Consider the following 16,565-nt stretch of genomic DNA (forward strand, 5'->3'; position numbering starts at 1 on the left):
GATTGGTGATTTAGATATAATGCATTACAGGATTCATCCAGAGTCAAAAAGATACTAGTACAATTTGATCATTTGTCCGGATCAGAAATACATGTGGAGAATCTATGGTAATAACTCATTATGCGGACTCAAATCTCATGATGTTTGGACAAATATATACAACCTTCTGATTGAAAAATGCTGTAATGTCTTTGTCAAATGTATGTACACTTCAATTATTATTCTTCTTATTCAAACAACGATTTTGGCCATATTCGTCCTGGACTCGAAAAGATTTTCATTTCTCAAACATCTTTGGAATATGTGAACCCATCATATTTTATGAAATCTACCTTAGTGTGTGGTATATACACCAGATGTTCGTTACGAATCCTAAAACAAGATTCCTCTCAAAGTTAGTGCAGAGAAAATTAGGAGAAATAGAGACAGACAACTTGGTTTTTTCACAGGTACGTTGTAATAAGTGTACGTAGTATAATTAATATATATTACTATACACACAAAAAAATAATGTTAAGATTGTAATACATTAATATCCCCCCCGTCGATGGCTCTCGGAGAAGACGAGAAAGACGAGGCGGCGGAGGAGTAGGAAGTGGAGTCGGAGTTACAGCACAGATCAGCGGCGGCGGATGATTGATCTGTAGTAGAAGTAGAAGCGAGGCCAACGAGCAAATCCACGAATGCTCCCACGATGTAACGATGATTCATTTTCCCATTCATCTTCAAATACCATCCCAACAACTCTTCCAGGCAATCCCAATCCTTCAACCCTTGACTCTCCACCATCTCTTGCATGGATTTCTTGAAATCCATGTATGGATCACTCGACTCCAAAGCAAGCGCCACGCTCTCTTTGAACGGCAACACCACTCCTAATTCATCATCATCATCAACAACAACGTCCTTTGCGTCGTCGGCTTTCGTGACCATCGAGCTCGTGTCCCCTGGCTCGAAGAACAGCCTCTCCGATAGCCTCACACCGCGTATGATGGTCTCCAACCACTCCCCTCCTCCGTCGGAGAACTCGCCGTCCGTCGAGAAGCTCGCGCTCTCCGAGGTGTTGGTGAACCACGACTCGGGCGTCTCGGCCGGGTCGAGGTATATGGAGTTGACGGTCTTGAACATCATATTGTTGTCTAGTACGTCGCGGCCCGCTCGAAACGAGAGGGTCTTGGGATGCTTGCATGAGGGCCATTGCCAATTATAATATGAATGCTTTGCTTCATCTCTAGTCTTGAAAATGGAAGGGATCATCTTCATTTTCTTGGACATCATATGGGAGATTGGATCGATTATGGTTTTTTGCAAAAATAAAAAATAAATAAATAATTGTAGTGTTTTTAATAGTAGTGATGAGGAAGAATATGGGGAACTCAATTTAATATAAATCGGTGGGAAATGAATTGAAAGCCAGTGGTAGGACCTCTCATGAGTGTATTCAATTCACTTTCCTATTATTTAATGCAAGCTCACAACAAATGAACCAACACTACACTTTGTCAACTTTAATATACCAAATATATATGGCAAAATTGTTTTTTTCCTCGTCTATTTCAGTTCTTTATATTTTCAGATTTCAGTTTTAGTCCGTTATCTTTATTTTTTTTTTTGGCAATTTTAGTTCTTTTTCTGACATGGCGCTGACGTGGCACCAATTCAGTGCTGATATGGAGCTGACGTGGCACCAATTCAGTGCTGATGTAGAGCTGACGTTTACAGTGCTATGTAAGCATTTTCGAATAAAAAGAACCAAAATTTTCAAAAATCAGAACATGAAGGACTACTGAAATATGAAAACATAGAGGACCAAAATCGCAAAGTGACAAACATTCATGACCAAATTTGCAGTTTTCTCAATATATATTTCAAACAAAATAATAATTTCAATCCGTAACAAAATCTTATTTTATCTTCTATTTGGTATATTAAAATCACAGCCTCTCCCCACTTCCATTTACTGTCAACTCTCTTCTTGACTTTATTATATATGTGTGTGTATATTCTCTAAATTTTTTAATCATGGAAAACCCATGACCCGACCACATTCTTTAAATTAAAACATTAATTACAACTCTCCGTAATTAATAATTCATGTCATCGGCAATCTCGTTGATATATACTATACTTGATTTAGGAATTGGGGTCGTACGTACTATGTGTTATAGTTATAGAAGGTAAAATGGTTGAATTTTGTATATGTCTTTCACGTACGGCAGATTATATATATAAATGACAAATGATGCAAAATGAGAGATTAATTAATTATAATGTTTTATGTACAATTTGAAAGGGTAAATAAAAGTTGATGGAATTGGCAAAAATGAGTGGGAGCAGGCATGAAGAGCCAGATATCATGTGAGTCAATAAATAAACGGTTGATTGTACACAAAATTCATACTTGTCCTTGCCAACACAATAAATGGCATTATTTATTTGTGTGTGTATATATATATATATATATATATATATATATATATTTATATATTGCTCACATATTTGTTTATTTAAATGTACATTTAATAGGTGGACTCCACTTCAGTCACGTATTCACATACGTGTTCATAACAACTGCTCAACGTATCAAAATTTGAGCATCAAAATTATGTCTGTGTGTGTACATTTAGTCAATTATATTCAATGAAATTACCAAATCTTATATATGTATTGCTTTTATTACTTTCCAAATGAGTTCATAATTTTCATGACTAGTTATGGTTGCAATTTTGTCTTCTCATACCAAATTGATGATTTGGGGTGTCCAACAATATCGAGACCCATCAATATCTATTCATCTAATGTTTTTTTTTTTTTTTGAAAAAAAAAACATTGTATAAAATATTTTTGCTTTAGAAAAAAACTCCATTTTTTCTAACCAAAACTTTTATGAAATCGTAACACAAGTTAAATAGATTTCATTTTCTACACGAGTAATGAACAAATATTATTTTTTATATATATCGAGTCGATATATCTGATAAAAAATATCATTAACACTCTTTTTTTTAAAAAAAAAAAATACATTGACACTTTCTCATGAAACCTACTTTTTATTATTGTCTTTCTGGATTCACTTAAAATGATGTGTAGTGTCACTTCGTTTGGTTTTTAGGGAGTAGACCCCCACCTGTGCTGGCTCCAAAACACATGAGTGGGTATAAAGTGGGACTCAGTTTCAACCGTTGGATCAAAATCCGTGGAGATATTTCCAAATTTGAGACTTTTACATTTACATCCATAAATTTCGTATACTTTCTATTTTCCACAAAATGACACAACTTTGCTCACATTTCCATACTCGTAGACAAAAATAGAGCATGTTCCCTTCTGCACTAACTAATTATTATTCTTTTGTTGTTCTTCTTACTTTTTACTTATTTTTTAGAAACTCATTTGAAAAATATGGAGAGTAGTTTCTTATGAGACGATTTTACTTATCTATATCTGTAATACATGTTGATTTATATATGTCTACCACCGTCGATTCGATTAAACTGAGTGTACCGAACCAAATAGACCAAAAACGAGTTAATCGATTTTTTTCCCGATTAAACCGATCATTAAGGGTGGAATTTTCTTCTCATAGTTTATCAATTGATATTCGGAAGATTATAACATTGTGTGGTATGATGAACTGGTGTGTCTCCCATCTACCATGAGTTATGATTTATGGAAAATGTTCTAAATTAATTATAAACAGGCACATGCTAAGTTGACTTAATTGATTCCTGATTTGAATTAATTGTTTTATAATTAAGAAGCTTATTTTTCATGTATCCCGCCTTATTTGAAAAGAACTACGTAAAAAAAAAATTGAAGCATAATAGCAATAAGAATAATCGTTGCATGCTTATTGTTGTTTTTTTAAAAAATATTCTAAATTAACTATAATAAGTGAATTGTTATAGTTGAATTGCATAACACCTCAATTATATGCCTACTATAGTATTATTATATATTGTTTTTCGGTCGAGCTCAATTTATCTTTAAGATATTATTCCAAGTATTATTGGATAATTCTCGTTTATTTTTATATGTGAAGTTTATGATTTTTTTCATAGAATTCACGTACGAGAACGAATAAGAATTATTGGAACGTATAATAAAATAGAAACAAGACATGGGTCTTGCATTTTAATAATAAATGAAATAGTGCATGTTTAGTGGTAATGAAAATAATTAGCTTTTAGCGTTTGGAGACTTTATTAATTAGCTTTACGTCACTATTCGAACACAATGTTTGCTTCAAACAGTTTAATACATATATTTAAAATGGGTTAAGATAAGAATTTTGATGAATAATTAATAATCTAACATAATTTATAGTAGTAATTTTTATTATATTTTTTAAAAATATATATTAAATTTGGGGGGAAAAAATTAATGCAAGATGGTTATCCTTGATGGCTATGGTCGGTAGCATATAATTTTGCGAGAAATGAAATTATTTTAAATAAATCGGAAACAAATAAAAGGGGTATTGATTCCTTTAGTTATTCTGGTAGGGAACACCTGAATCCCGTGGACATTTAATATCTCCATTAATAATAATTACGCAATCTAATATCTTATTAGCCCACCATTTAACCACTCATCTTACACTATTAAAAAAAGGGGGTTATATGATATCACATGCATGTAAAAAATAATAATGATACGTATATACAAAATACATTAAATTTATTTATCATTCATTAGATTTATCATTTATGAAGTGAAACAGTACGTTATAGTGATTTTTTCTATTAAGAAAAAAAAATATACTACCAGATTTTGTTTAATTCACAGTAACAAGAACAATTGCGTTTGCACTTGCTACGTGTGTCTATATAGATCAAAATCAACATTTTGCAAGACAAAACTGTGACATTAAAACTGTTGCAATCGTAACAACAATCTCATAACTTGGAATTCGACACAATGCATATTCCAACGCCCAAAAATGTATCGTTGCCATGGGAAAAGGCGCGGCCAATGGGACGAGTAAAAAAGACCTGGAGACAGCTAGGGAGAGAAGGTGCTGATCCAATTCATTTGCTCGTCTTCAATCTATGGGTAATTAAAGAACTGGGATTCATTACTTGGTTTTTTTCCCTTTGGTCTCCTTGCCAGGGTCATTCTTGAAAGGAAGGAAGGTCTTACCGCCCATGTAATCTCTTAGAACATCCGGTATTTCGACCCCATCCTCCTTTTGGTAGTTCTCGAGGATGCAGCACAAAGTCCTTTCGGTTGCTGTGAGGGTTGAGTTTAACATGTGCACGTGTTTAGGTTTATCGTTACCCTGCACATGTATATGTGTAAGAAAAGTTAGGCCCTCGGGAGAGAGAACAGATTGTGAGACCACAACCACGAAAATAGTGGTTGAGGTGTTGTATAAATTTGTGTTTTCTTGAATCTTGTTGGTCCTAAAGATGCCCTGGGATAGATTGTCTGTTGGCATGGTGTAAAATTCATGGAGAGAGGTTGACAAATCCATGCATTCTAATTTTACCTTTTTTTGTCCGTAGCGAGTTTCCAATCTTCGCGCCTGATAATCTGTACAGTTCGAGCAGGAGACCAGTTCTCTGTATGTGTTTGATGCCGGGAACCAACCCTCCAGGTCATACTTTTTTGCAGCTGCATCATTTAGTGCCCCGGAGACAATGGCTACAACTTGATAGGGAATTTTCAGCTGTTCCAGAATAAATCATCCATAAAGTTATTGAAATTCATTCATGGTGTCAATATAAAGAAAAACAAAATGTGACCTTTAAATCAGCAGGTGTAGAGTAGGTTTCAAAACACAATTTTGCAGCAACCCATGTATAGTAAATTTTCATAGTTGACGCAATCATCGATCAAACAAGGAAAATTGAAGGAGATACCATTTTGTAGAAATCCTCGGAATTTTTTATCATTTCTTCGTGCATCTCCCATGACTCATTTTCATTAGGGCTGGTTATACAGAATTGTTCCACCTTCTCAAACTGATGAACACGAAAAATTCCAAGGGTATCTCGACCATGTGAACCTGCTTCTTTACGAAAGCATGACGAGTATCCGGCATATCTGATAGAACACATTATTCATAAGTAAAAACAAAAAGAAAAAGAAAAAGTAAACAAAAGAAAGTCTCAACTGACTGCAAAAGAATAGGTTAAACTCTACAATCTAGCTATAAGACCATAGCAGGCCAAGTTACTCCATTGGTGATTAATGATGGGGATGTACTGAGATAATCTACCTCAAAGGCAGTTGTGAAGGGTGTATCCAATCGTCTAGGTGATATGCACAAAGTGGTTGTTCAGCTGTGGCAATCAGATATTTGTCATCTCCCTCACCAGTTACCTGTTGAACATACAATCAGACAAATTTTCACTAACCAAAAATTTTTTCCATTAAGACAGCCATTCAAGTGTATGAACGAAATTGCAAGCAATATCAGCATTGCATAAAAAAAAATCCAAACGTGGGATTTAGCAACGACATTTTTATCGTATGATAGTATAAAGAAACTCCTATCAAACAAAACATAAACCTGATCTGAGTCTCTCAAATTGAATCAATTCATTCGACTAGTTAATAATAGCATTAAATGATGAAGTGAACCAACACTCTTCAAGTGAGAATCATATGTAAACCAACAAAACACTTCAACTCAATTCATATGCTAACCCCAAAGGCGATCTGAACTAAACTCAACTACTGTCTTTCTTCATTTTAAACCTTAATGGTTGCGAGCACCCTCTAACATTACCTGTTTGGCATTGCTAATAATACTTGCTCTAGATATTGACAATATCGTCCATTAAAACATTTCAAGTTTGCGAGTGTATCAGGGACAAAAATATATCATGCAAAAATTTGTATGACTCATCAGAGCATCAAATAACAAAAAATCTATTCTTCAGGTTATCATCACGAGGTTTCAGTAGCTTTTCAAATAATATTAGGCAAAATAATAGTCCTCGTGGAATAGACATCAACCAGAAATTTAGCAAAATATGGCATTGCAACACAAGAGGTGTGACAATGAAGGTGCCATTTTGGACCAAAAAATTCATATATGGTCTCCAAATAACATGCTTTGCCACTTCGAATTGCTTAACAAAGTAAGGTCTGTCTCCAGCCACCATATGGATTTGTTACAATGATGTCTCAAAGGTCTTTTCAAAGAAATATGCGTTGTCTACACCAGTTCTCATAATACTAATCTCGAGTTGGTTAAACATTTAATAACATTTAAAACAAAACAAAAATAAGCTAAAAATGCACTAGTAAACGTAACAAAAGCAGCAGACAGGGGTCAGTTAAAATAAGTTCTTCAAAAACTCGGGAACCCATCTGAGCCATGGGTCAATTATAATTTTTTTTCTAGCGTGCAACTTATCAATCTCACAAAGCGTTGAGATATGGACTTTTTGTTTTCAGTTCCTACTATTTTATTTTCACCAGTTCAACACTCAAGGCCCAGTACAGCTTCAAGTGTAGCATGAAATTTCTCTAACAGTTAGTTTTTGATTTGTAAAACAAGTTAAAAATTACCTTGTAAAGTTCTTCATCAAATTGTGTCAATTGAGCACACTTGGCCATAATTTCTTTCCGCATGAAGAATGGAGTCTGCAATGCAGTGAAGCCCCTCTTTTCCAAAAAATCAAGACCAAAATTGATCAGAGCTTGATTAAGTCGCACACCATCCCCTTTAAGATAGAAACCTCTGCCTCCTGCTACATTTGCTCCTAAAGTATACCAAATCTAGTTGTATTAGCAGGCCACTAAAATAACAATCTGCAATAATTGTGAAGTTCAAGATATTGTGGTTGAGGCATCTGCTGCTGCCAATGTGGATCTGAAACCCTTCCCTTCACGCATGATAATAGTCAGTTATGCCCAAATCAGTCACTTATTATCAATAAAACAGAACCAGACATAACATCAATCACGTGAACAATGAAAATACTCGAGTCTCCTTGAGAAATAGATTTCATTCATTAAAAATACAAAGAAAAATCAAAAGTAAGAAATTAGACATCAACTTTTAAACGGAAGCTGAAGATAATAATGACAATAACACTCAGTACCCTTTTTTATATCCGCAATTCCCAGAAGTTCTACGAGGTCGACGTGATTTTTCAGCTTTGGTGCAGTCCACCCCTCTCCCCATGATCGTTCAACAGCGTTATTTGCCTGCAAAATATTTATTTCAATCTCTCAATTTCATCAAAAGAAAATATATGTTCACGGAAGATAAACAACTTGAGTAAACGACACACCTCATCATTGCTGATGGGGACAGAATCATGCACAAGGTTTCCTATAATTTGCAATCTAGACTGCAGTGCTGCTAGAGCCTCTTGCACCACAGCCTCTTTCTTGGAAGTAAGTTGTTTGTTTTCCTCTGTACTTGCAATCTTTCCACTGATATCACCACCTTGCTTTCAATATCCAACAAAAGAATTCAGTCTGATATCCAAACACAGAAATTTTTACATCAGGACCATAACTCACAATACTGAGACTGGCTATTTCTTTGTTTATCTTGTTAAACTCCTTCTTCAACTCATCCAGCTCATGTTGTCCTGCAACAAATCCCATCAAAGCTGCGTAAACCCAGAAAGAAAAATGAAGGGTGATAAGAATGATTACGTTGGCGCCAAACAATGTCGAGTTGAATGACCTCATCGACAAGATCAACGTTGGCGAAACGACGACGCTGAGACTCTCTGATTAGTTCTGGGTTCCCGCCTTTCTCCGCCCGAAAGAGATTAATGTCCAACATGCTGATCTTATTACCAGATTGAAATGTGGAATCGATGTGAATTCGGTAAAGGAAGGAGCTTTAAGTCGGAGTTTGCAAGGAATTCACGACGGTTTTGGGCTGGAATCGGCGTCTGTTGCAATTTATTGCCCTAATTTTGTGTACGGTTGAGGCAGTACGTGAGATAGAAATGGTGACTAGCCACAGTCGAGATATCTCGGACTCAGCCCAAGACCAAGTAAATTTACAACCTACTCGGCCCACAATCATTATCGGACTCAACCCAAGGCCAAGTAAATTTAGAACCTGCTCGGCCCATAATAGTTATCGGACTCAACCCAAGACCAAGTAAATTTACAACCTACGGCCCACAATAATCTTTAATAAGGTAGTAAAAGGATTATATATCTTACTATATTATTAACGAAGAGACTTTTTAATTAACAATCTTTTAATTAATTTGTGAAGCTTGATTTGAAATTATCATTATCTCCTAACTTAATTTATTTTCAATAAAACCAAAACTATTGGGCAAATAGTCATTTTATACGGTTTCCTCTTTTCTAGCCATTAAAAGCTCACTTTGTGTCTTTTGATATTATTTTATTTACAAAAATGACACTCACTTTATAAGATATATATATATTTTTTGAATATTTGTTTATGAAACATTATATTTTTATTAATTTTTAATTTTTCAATTTATTATTTATTTTTTTCGTTAAAAAAACGAAATGTACGAGCACGCAACGCGTGCAGCGAAATACTAGTTTATATATAAAAAGTTGAGGCCTTTAATGGTCCTGGACCCTGGTGGCGTCAAATAATTTTTATAAAACTATTCTCGTCCATTTTAAAAATTAATTTTTTTAAATAAAAAAATTAATAAACTTATAATTTATTCATAACTTATCATATCCATCAACTTTCAAAAAAGTTCACATATCATCTCAACAAATTGAAAATTCAAATATATTATCTTAGAAAATGACACGTTTAATATAATTTCATCATTGTTATATAAATAATAATAATAATAAAAATAATAATAATAATAATTAAAAACAAAAAAATCATAAATACTTCATTATTTATTTTTTTAATGAAAAACACGTGTTGTGTATGTCATGATCAACTAGTATAACCTAAAATATGACATTCAACATCAAATACAATTGTAAAAGTAATAATATAGTTTCATCATTTTTATCTAAATAATAATTAAAAACTATACTAAAATATCATAAACACTTCATCTTTTATTTTTTCATGAAATATGCGTGCGTTTTACATGTGTCACAATTGACTAGTAGAACCTAATATATAATACTAACAGTGTGTTTGGAAGTCTAAAAATAAAATTTGAAATTGAAATTGGATTTGAATTTAAATTTAAATTTTAAATTCATGGAATTGAAACACCATTTTTGCGTTCTATAAAAAATTAAACTATATTTTGGAATTTGATAATATAAATTTTGGATAAATGATATTTTGAGAAATTTATAAAAAAAACTTAAAATTTATAAGTAAAGTATATACATTTATTATTAAAAATAATTTTATTGTTTCATAAATTCAAATTTCGTGAAATACGACTAATTTTGCCAAGATTTTAATTAACTATAAGTGAAATCTTATGAAATTCAATCAAATACAAATCTCGTTTTGAAATTTCATCTTGCCAAACCCTAAAATATTATTTTCAATTCCAAATCCCGTCTAATTTCACCGATCCAAACATTTATTAAGCGTCAAATGCTAGTGATAGTTTTTTTAGAGTACAAGTATAAGATTACATCAATACTATAAATACACAATTGTTAAGGGTGAGACCCTGAGATCAATTGGTCTCAGGTTTGATTTCCGCTGATTGCGGGTAGCTCTCCTAATTTATTTATATAAATTTAATAAATTTTTTTGCTCAAAATAAACAAGCCTCGAGTTTATGCTCAAATCCCGTTAGTTGTACTAATATACGTAAATCGTAATAGACATTTTTAGATCTAAATCGTGAGTCTAGCCCTTATCCGAATCAGCCAAAATGCATCCTTAAAAAAAACGTGTGCATTGTTGAATATTTAAAACCACATAAGCCTCGTGGCGAATTAATGGTCTTTCATTCTTATCCAAGACGCTCATTCTTCTTTCTCAAAGATGGCCACGTTTACTCTAATTTTTCTAAAAACTTTTTTTCAAAAAATATATAAAAATCTCGTTTAAATGATTTTTTTTAAAGTCATTTAAATGAAAATTAATGTATCCAATAAAGATTACGTTGCCATATAGGATACGTTACTGCTGGTCAAAGTACACAAAATCAACACTAGTCGCATATGGGCAACTACAAATAAGTAATAACAAATCCACAATGGAGTTTTGATTATATATATTTATGGACTAATTGCATATATTATATTTCACAGAGATTGTTGAAATCTCTTATTTTTATTAATCATTTTTGTTTTAAAATTTTGAGCATAAATACCTCTAAAAACACGTAAAACAAGGGTTGAGGCTAATAAATAATTTTTTTTTTCATTAGTAATTTTTAGCAATCTTGATATTTCAGTTGGTTAGTAGTGTAATGCAATTATCCCTATTTTTATTATTTTTAAATTTAAATTACAACCTTATACAATAATCAATGATTTTTATCAACGATTCAAGTTTAAAATGATATCTTAAATGGAGATCTCATCATAACAAACCAATATCTCAATTAAAGAAAAATATACAATCAATTCAACAACAACTTTTTTTATCAACAATTTCTATCGCGACTCTTTCGCATAAACGCATAAAACTTGTGCATGTGTTTATAGATATATGAACCGAAAAATATGGATAGTGTGGATAGTGAGTTCCTAACGTGCAAAAAAAACAAAAGTTGTATATGAGTAAGAAAAAGAAATATTTAATTTAATTTCATGAAGATTCTAGCCGAAAGAAAGAAGTCAAAAGGAAGTTGGTTTCCAAGTTCCACCAATTTAATTTAATTACTCAGCTAAAATACTCAAAACATTACCCTAAATTCTCCCCAACATCAAACACACGTGTGCGTACGCGTTGAAGAACGAAAGACGATCGATTTCAGTTCCTTTAATTTAGATGTAATTGTAAACAAAATCCCACCAAATTCGATTGCGAATCGTCTCACTGTTCAGAAATCTTGGATAACAAATTCTGACCCCTGTGGATCAACGATGTATAATTACCAGCTGCTGCCGCCGCCGATGGCTCTGAATTCCTCGGCGGTGTGGGATTGGAGGGACGACAAGGTTTTCGAGAATTGTTTGGTGGAAATCCCTGATTCGGTGGAGAACAGGTGGCAGATCATTGCTAATCGTATCCCGGGGAAGTCACCCGAGGACGTGCTGCTCCATTACGAGGCTCTGTTGCACGACGTGGACCAGATTGATGCTGGTCTGGTCGAGCCCCCCAGCTATCCCGATGGAACGGCGCCTCATGGATGGGATGATCGCCCGCGGGCTAGGGATTCTGCTCAGATATCGTTCGGGCCGGGTTCGAGTCGGAGTAGGCATAATGAGGTTGAGAGGAAGAAGGGCACGCCCTGGACTGAAGAAGAGCATAGGTTAGTTCTCCTTTTAACTATGAAATGGAAATGGATATGCATCTTGTCGCCTTGTGATTAATTGTTTACTAAATGTTTATAGTAAATCAATAGTGTTTTGATCCCTATCAATAAATAAGGGTTTTCAAACTTCCATCAGGAATTTAGTTTACTAGTTACGTTTGGAGATTCTGGGATATAATAAGTAAGGAAACACCGAGAAATGATTCAGATATTGGAGAATCTATGTGGCCCAGACCATCTCTATGTAGGCCGTCCGCATTCTAAATGATGTTGGAACATGCTTAGAAACAAAGAAAGGCAACAAAGAAAGGCTTAGGCTTATGTCATCCATCAAGAGAAAGGTATGTGATACAGTAGTAAGGGTGTTGTGATTTGGGATATGTGGATGGTTGTGATTGGCATGAGGACAGCAGAGATAGCAGTAAAGATTTGTTTATTAATACTAGAAGCCAAGGTTGCATTTAATTCATCTCACTTTGCTTAATGCTTAATTTGGTCTTGCTAAAGTCATACTATCTGGTATTTCATGGTGCTTATTGTGGTATAGTCTTGATTCAATGCAATGCTAAAATCATGTAGTAAGGATGAGTATTCACATATGTTGCCAATTTAGTTGTACTAAGATTGTAAGTGGGAACTGATTGTATTGGGCTGTATAAATGGAAAATATTGAGATGGGAATGGTTAGATAATGAAGCATTCATAGTTTCAAAATAATCAAGCTGCAAAAAATAAAAAATAAAAAAAGTTCAATCAAGAGCAATTTACAATTTTGCAACCCAAACGTGGAATTCCTTGAACATTGTTGGCACTTCTGCCAAATCCTTTCTCCTGTGCGCTAACTTTTAATTAGAATTTTAGTAAGTAGAGTAATCGAAAGCAGATTATTTTGTCATATAAAAGTGGTGCGGATGTATGAATGTATATGAAATGTTATAGAATTTAAACCGTGTTTGTGGAGTCACTTTTTGTAAATATTGATGCAATGATGGTGACAGTAACCAGATTTGGGAAGTCAGTTAGAACTCGATGAAGAGAGACATCTAATAATCCTAATAATCGGTGCAGTGGATTGATTGGCTTTTCTTGCACCTACTGTAAATTCATCTTTATGTTTGCATAATTTGATGAATTGGAATTCTGAAATATATCTTATTCATAATGGATTATCCATTCTCTGACATACATAATCTTTTACAGGTTATTTTTAGTCGGACTCGATAGATTTGGAAAAGGTGACTGGAGGAGCATATCAAGAAATGTGGTTATCACAAGAACTCCGACTCAAGTTGCTAGTCACGCTCAGAAATATTATATCCGTCAATCTGCAGCAAAGAAAGAGCGAAAAAGGTCGAGCATTCATGACATCACGACCTCTGTCGATAGCTTAACCGTGCCTGCACAGCCAAATCTCCCTGCCCCAAATCAAAGAAGCTTTCAAACTTTCCAGTTTGAAGATGCCTCTCTGTAAATAGGCATTCGTTGTATCCATTAGAATCAGTTTTTTTAAGCTTGTTAGTTTCAGTGTATTTAAAGGTTTATTATTTTTATTTGGGAATTAGAAGTTAAATGGAGTCGAATTTGCTGAGATATATTTAGATGTAAATAAATATGTAAATATAATTTACTTTTTAACTTTGAATTTTACATCTTAGATCTTTGAAATTTTCATAACTATCAATATTCAATGCACTCTTCACTTGTTAGCAATATTTTTCCCATCACATTTTAATTACTTTATAGATGAATTGTAACTTGAGCATTATGTCACGGATTTACCTTTTCTAAGATCACGTGCGGCCTTTGCTCTTTGACTTGGGTAGTAGCAAAACATCATTTTGTAAGTGTTTAAATAAGAACATAAGAGAGTAATGTTTTTGTATTGCTTTCAAACTTGGTGTGCTACAAATGATGGATCCACACTTTTATAATGGTGGCTTCCTACAATGAATGGTCAAGATCGTTTTGATCCGACGGTGGAGATTAACTCTCCAAAAGCTTTTACCATCTACAAAAGTCTACAACCTCTGCGATGCACTATGCAGATTCTTCCGGAATGCTCATGAAGATGCCGGTTGTGACAATTCGCTTGGTTCTAAACACTTGCCTCTCTCGAAGATTATATTTCCATCTTGCTACATATATTCCTACAGCTTTGTACATAGATGTTACTTACTAGTTTTTTTTCCTCCGGTTTTTTAAACTGACATTATATAGTTAATAGCTTTTTGAGAAGATATTGATGTAATCTTTGTGTATACTATATATCAAAGTATAGGACTCTATTGGTAGAAACATAAATAAAAATTATAATTTTATCATCCTCTATACATGTAATATATTAATAAGGTTAAAGAGTTTAGAGTGATTAATTTATTTGTAAATTTACTAATTATCTTATCTACTTTAAAATTGTTAAATATTATTTTAAATTTATCTAAATTTTTGAATGTTTAATTCTTAAATTAAAATAAAAACTATATATATATACATGTATCTAAACTTTTGAATATTCATGAAAATTAATTAACAAAATTAAATTTCATATATATGCACACTATTATATTTGTATATACGACATACTAATTTATTATATACTTCCAGTTTTCTAGAGTAATATTTACAATTTTAATACTTTGACAATACTTTTGAAATTTGGTGGTTCGTTTGGATGTATAAAATTCAAAAATCCGAGACGATATGTTATACGCCTATGTTTTGAAATTGTGGAAATGTTTTTTTTAAGAAAAATATTATAAACAAATTTGAAGAAAATGGGATAGGGTTAAAAATGTTGAGAAAGAGGAAGTCAAAACAAATGTATAAACAAAATTTAAAATTGTTCCTTATCAAAAACAAAACAAAATTTAAAATTGTTAAATATTATGGTTTTTGACGGTGACATGCACCAATTATTATTATTATTATTATTATTATTATTATTATTATATTTTTGAAACAAGTGACACCAATTATTATTATACTTGAAACCTGAATATTGAAATTTTAAACAACCCAACGCAAAATACATATAAAAACCCCGCGGACTCTATAATAACAACATACAGCAATAATTGACAGATTTTCTGGTTTCTTTCACCATGTACGCCGATCTCTCACCGATGGCGCTCAATTCCTCCGCTCGTTGGGATTGGATAGAGAACAAGATTTTCGAGAATTATCTGGTTCAGATTCCTGATTGTGCGGAGAAGTGGCAGATCATCGCTCAACATATCCCGGGGAAATCACCGGAAGACGTGAAAACTCATTACGAGGCTCTGGTGTACGATGTTTGGCAGATTGATACTGGTAAAGTCCAGCCGCCGATTTATCCCGACGACGAAACCGTGTTTCTTGGTCCGTCGTGGTTGAGTGATTCGGCCCAGATATCCGTTCCAGAGCGGAAGAAGGGCACCCCTTGGACGAAAGATGAACACAGGTTTTTTCTCCTTCCATATTCAATTAAACATGAAAAACGGCGGTGCTGTTTTATCTGTTAGACGGTTTCCCTTGATTATGTTTAAGTTAAATGAACTCATTCGATCACTGTATTATTTTACTATAGGCTATTTTTGATCGGGCTCCAGAGATATGGAAAAGGCGACTGGAGAAGCATATCGAGGAACGTGATCGTGACAAAAACTCCGACCCAAGTCGCGAGCCATGCTCAAAAATATTTCCTCCGTCAATCAGAAAATGGGAGAAAACAAAAGAAAAGGTCGAGCATACACGACATCACCATGTCATCTTCAATGGATATATTAACTATGCCCGCGCGACCGAATCTCCCGGTCCCAGGTCAAACCAAGTTTCAATATTTCCCGTCTCAACGCTATTAAATCAACATATCTTGTATCTTCTTGTTATTTGGTAGCTAGGGATAGAATAGATATGGAGTATTAGTTTTAAGTTACGTGCATATTTTAGATTCAAGTAAAGAGAGAATCTAACTCCTATTCTACCAACTCTCGTTTCTTTTCCTTTTGTTTGACACATATTTGGTTTAGATATTTACTTTGTATATACATGCATGTGATGCACAAATTTATTATATTTTGAATTTTTAGAATAATTAGTAGTTTGACACGTTGGAAATTATTTTGAATATCAAATTTCAAAATCTTTGAATAATAGTTTAGAGATAACTGATTTTTATTTATGAAATCGTTCGAATAAATTTTTTAAAAGATATTGAAAAAAAATAGTGGTGCGGTGAAATATGTTGAAGAC

General features: G+C 33.4%; 4 protein-coding genes across 4 annotated transcripts; 2 read left to right on the forward strand and 2 right to left on the reverse strand.

The window, feature by feature from the left end:
• Positions 1-261: 261 nt before the first annotated feature.
• Positions 262-1,411, reverse strand: LOC140867196 (transcription repressor OFP13-like). Its single transcript, XM_073272271.1, has one exon. It carries the CDS (start codon positions 1,276-1,278, stop codon positions 514-516), a length of 765 nt encoding a protein of 254 aa, XP_073128372.1. The 5' UTR covers positions 1,279-1,411; the 3' UTR covers positions 262-513.
• A 3,341-nt stretch (positions 1,412-4,752) lies between these two features.
• LOC140864261 (serine--tRNA ligase-like) lies at positions 4,753-8,913 on the reverse strand. The gene is made up of 9 exons (XM_073268322.1): positions 8,626-8,913; positions 8,488-8,558; positions 8,253-8,414; positions 8,061-8,166; positions 7,525-7,718; positions 6,224-6,327; positions 5,865-6,048; positions 5,492-5,671; positions 4,753-5,281 (listed from the first exon to the last, which is right to left on the reverse strand). The coding sequence occupies exons 1-9, from the start codon at positions 8,756-8,758 to the stop codon at positions 5,078-5,080; spliced, it is 1,338 nt and encodes a 445-aa protein (XP_073124423.1). The 5' UTR covers positions 8,759-8,913; the 3' UTR covers positions 4,753-5,077.
• A 2,828-nt stretch (positions 8,914-11,741) lies between these two features.
• Positions 11,742-13,977, forward strand: LOC140864695 (transcription factor DIVARICATA-like). The gene is made up of 2 exons (XM_073268994.1): positions 11,742-12,332; positions 13,536-13,977. The coding sequence occupies exons 1-2, from the start codon at positions 11,944-11,946 to the stop codon at positions 13,804-13,806; spliced, it is 660 nt and encodes a 219-aa protein (XP_073125095.1). The 5' UTR covers positions 11,742-11,943; the 3' UTR covers positions 13,807-13,977.
• Positions 13,978-15,399: 1,422 nt separating this feature from the next.
• Positions 15,400-16,360, forward strand: LOC140867306 (transcription factor SRM1-like). Its single transcript, XM_073272381.1, has 2 exons — positions 15,400-15,774; positions 15,901-16,360. The coding sequence occupies exons 1-2, from the start codon at positions 15,437-15,439 to the stop codon at positions 16,172-16,174; spliced, it is 612 nt and encodes a 203-aa protein (XP_073128482.1). The 5' UTR covers positions 15,400-15,436; the 3' UTR covers positions 16,175-16,360.
• The last annotated feature ends 205 nt before the right edge of the window (positions 16,361-16,565 follow it).

This window comes from Henckelia pumila, chromosome 4, assembly GCF_033568475.1.
Source record: "Henckelia pumila isolate YLH828 chromosome 4, ASM3356847v2, whole genome shotgun sequence".
Classification (NCBI taxonomy): Eukaryota; Viridiplantae; Streptophyta; class Magnoliopsida; order Lamiales; family Gesneriaceae; genus Henckelia; species Henckelia pumila.

Coding starts and splice junctions, on each gene's coding strand:
- LOC140864695 (XM_073268994.1), top strand. CDS start 11,944: ATGTATAATTACCAGCTGCTGCCGCCGCCGATGGCTCTGAATTCCTCG. Junction 12,333..13,535: donor TGGACTGAAGAAGAGCATAG/GTTAGTTCTCCT, acceptor AATCTTTTACAG/GTTATTTTTAGTCGGACTCG.
- LOC140867306 (XM_073272381.1), top strand. CDS start 15,437: ATGTACGCCGATCTCTCACCGATGGCGCTCAATTCCTCCGCTCGTTGG. Junction 15,775..15,900: donor TGGACGAAAGATGAACACAG/GTTTTTTCTCCT, acceptor ATTTTACTATAG/GCTATTTTTGATCGGGCTCC.
- LOC140867196 (XM_073272271.1), bottom strand. CDS start 1,278: ATGATGTCCAAGAAAATGAAGATGATCCCTTCCATTTTCAAGACTAGA.
- LOC140864261 (XM_073268322.1), bottom strand. CDS start 8,758: ATGTTGGACATTAATCTCTTTCGGGCGGAGAAAGGCGGGAACCCAGAA. Junction 5,672..5,864: donor CCGAGGATTTCTACAAAATG/GTATCTCCTTCA, acceptor ATTCTGGAACAG/CTGAAAATTCCCTATCAAGT. Junction 5,282..5,491: donor CTCGCTACGGACAAAAAAAG/GTAAAATTAGAA, acceptor ATACATGTGCAG/GGTAACGATAAACCTAAACA.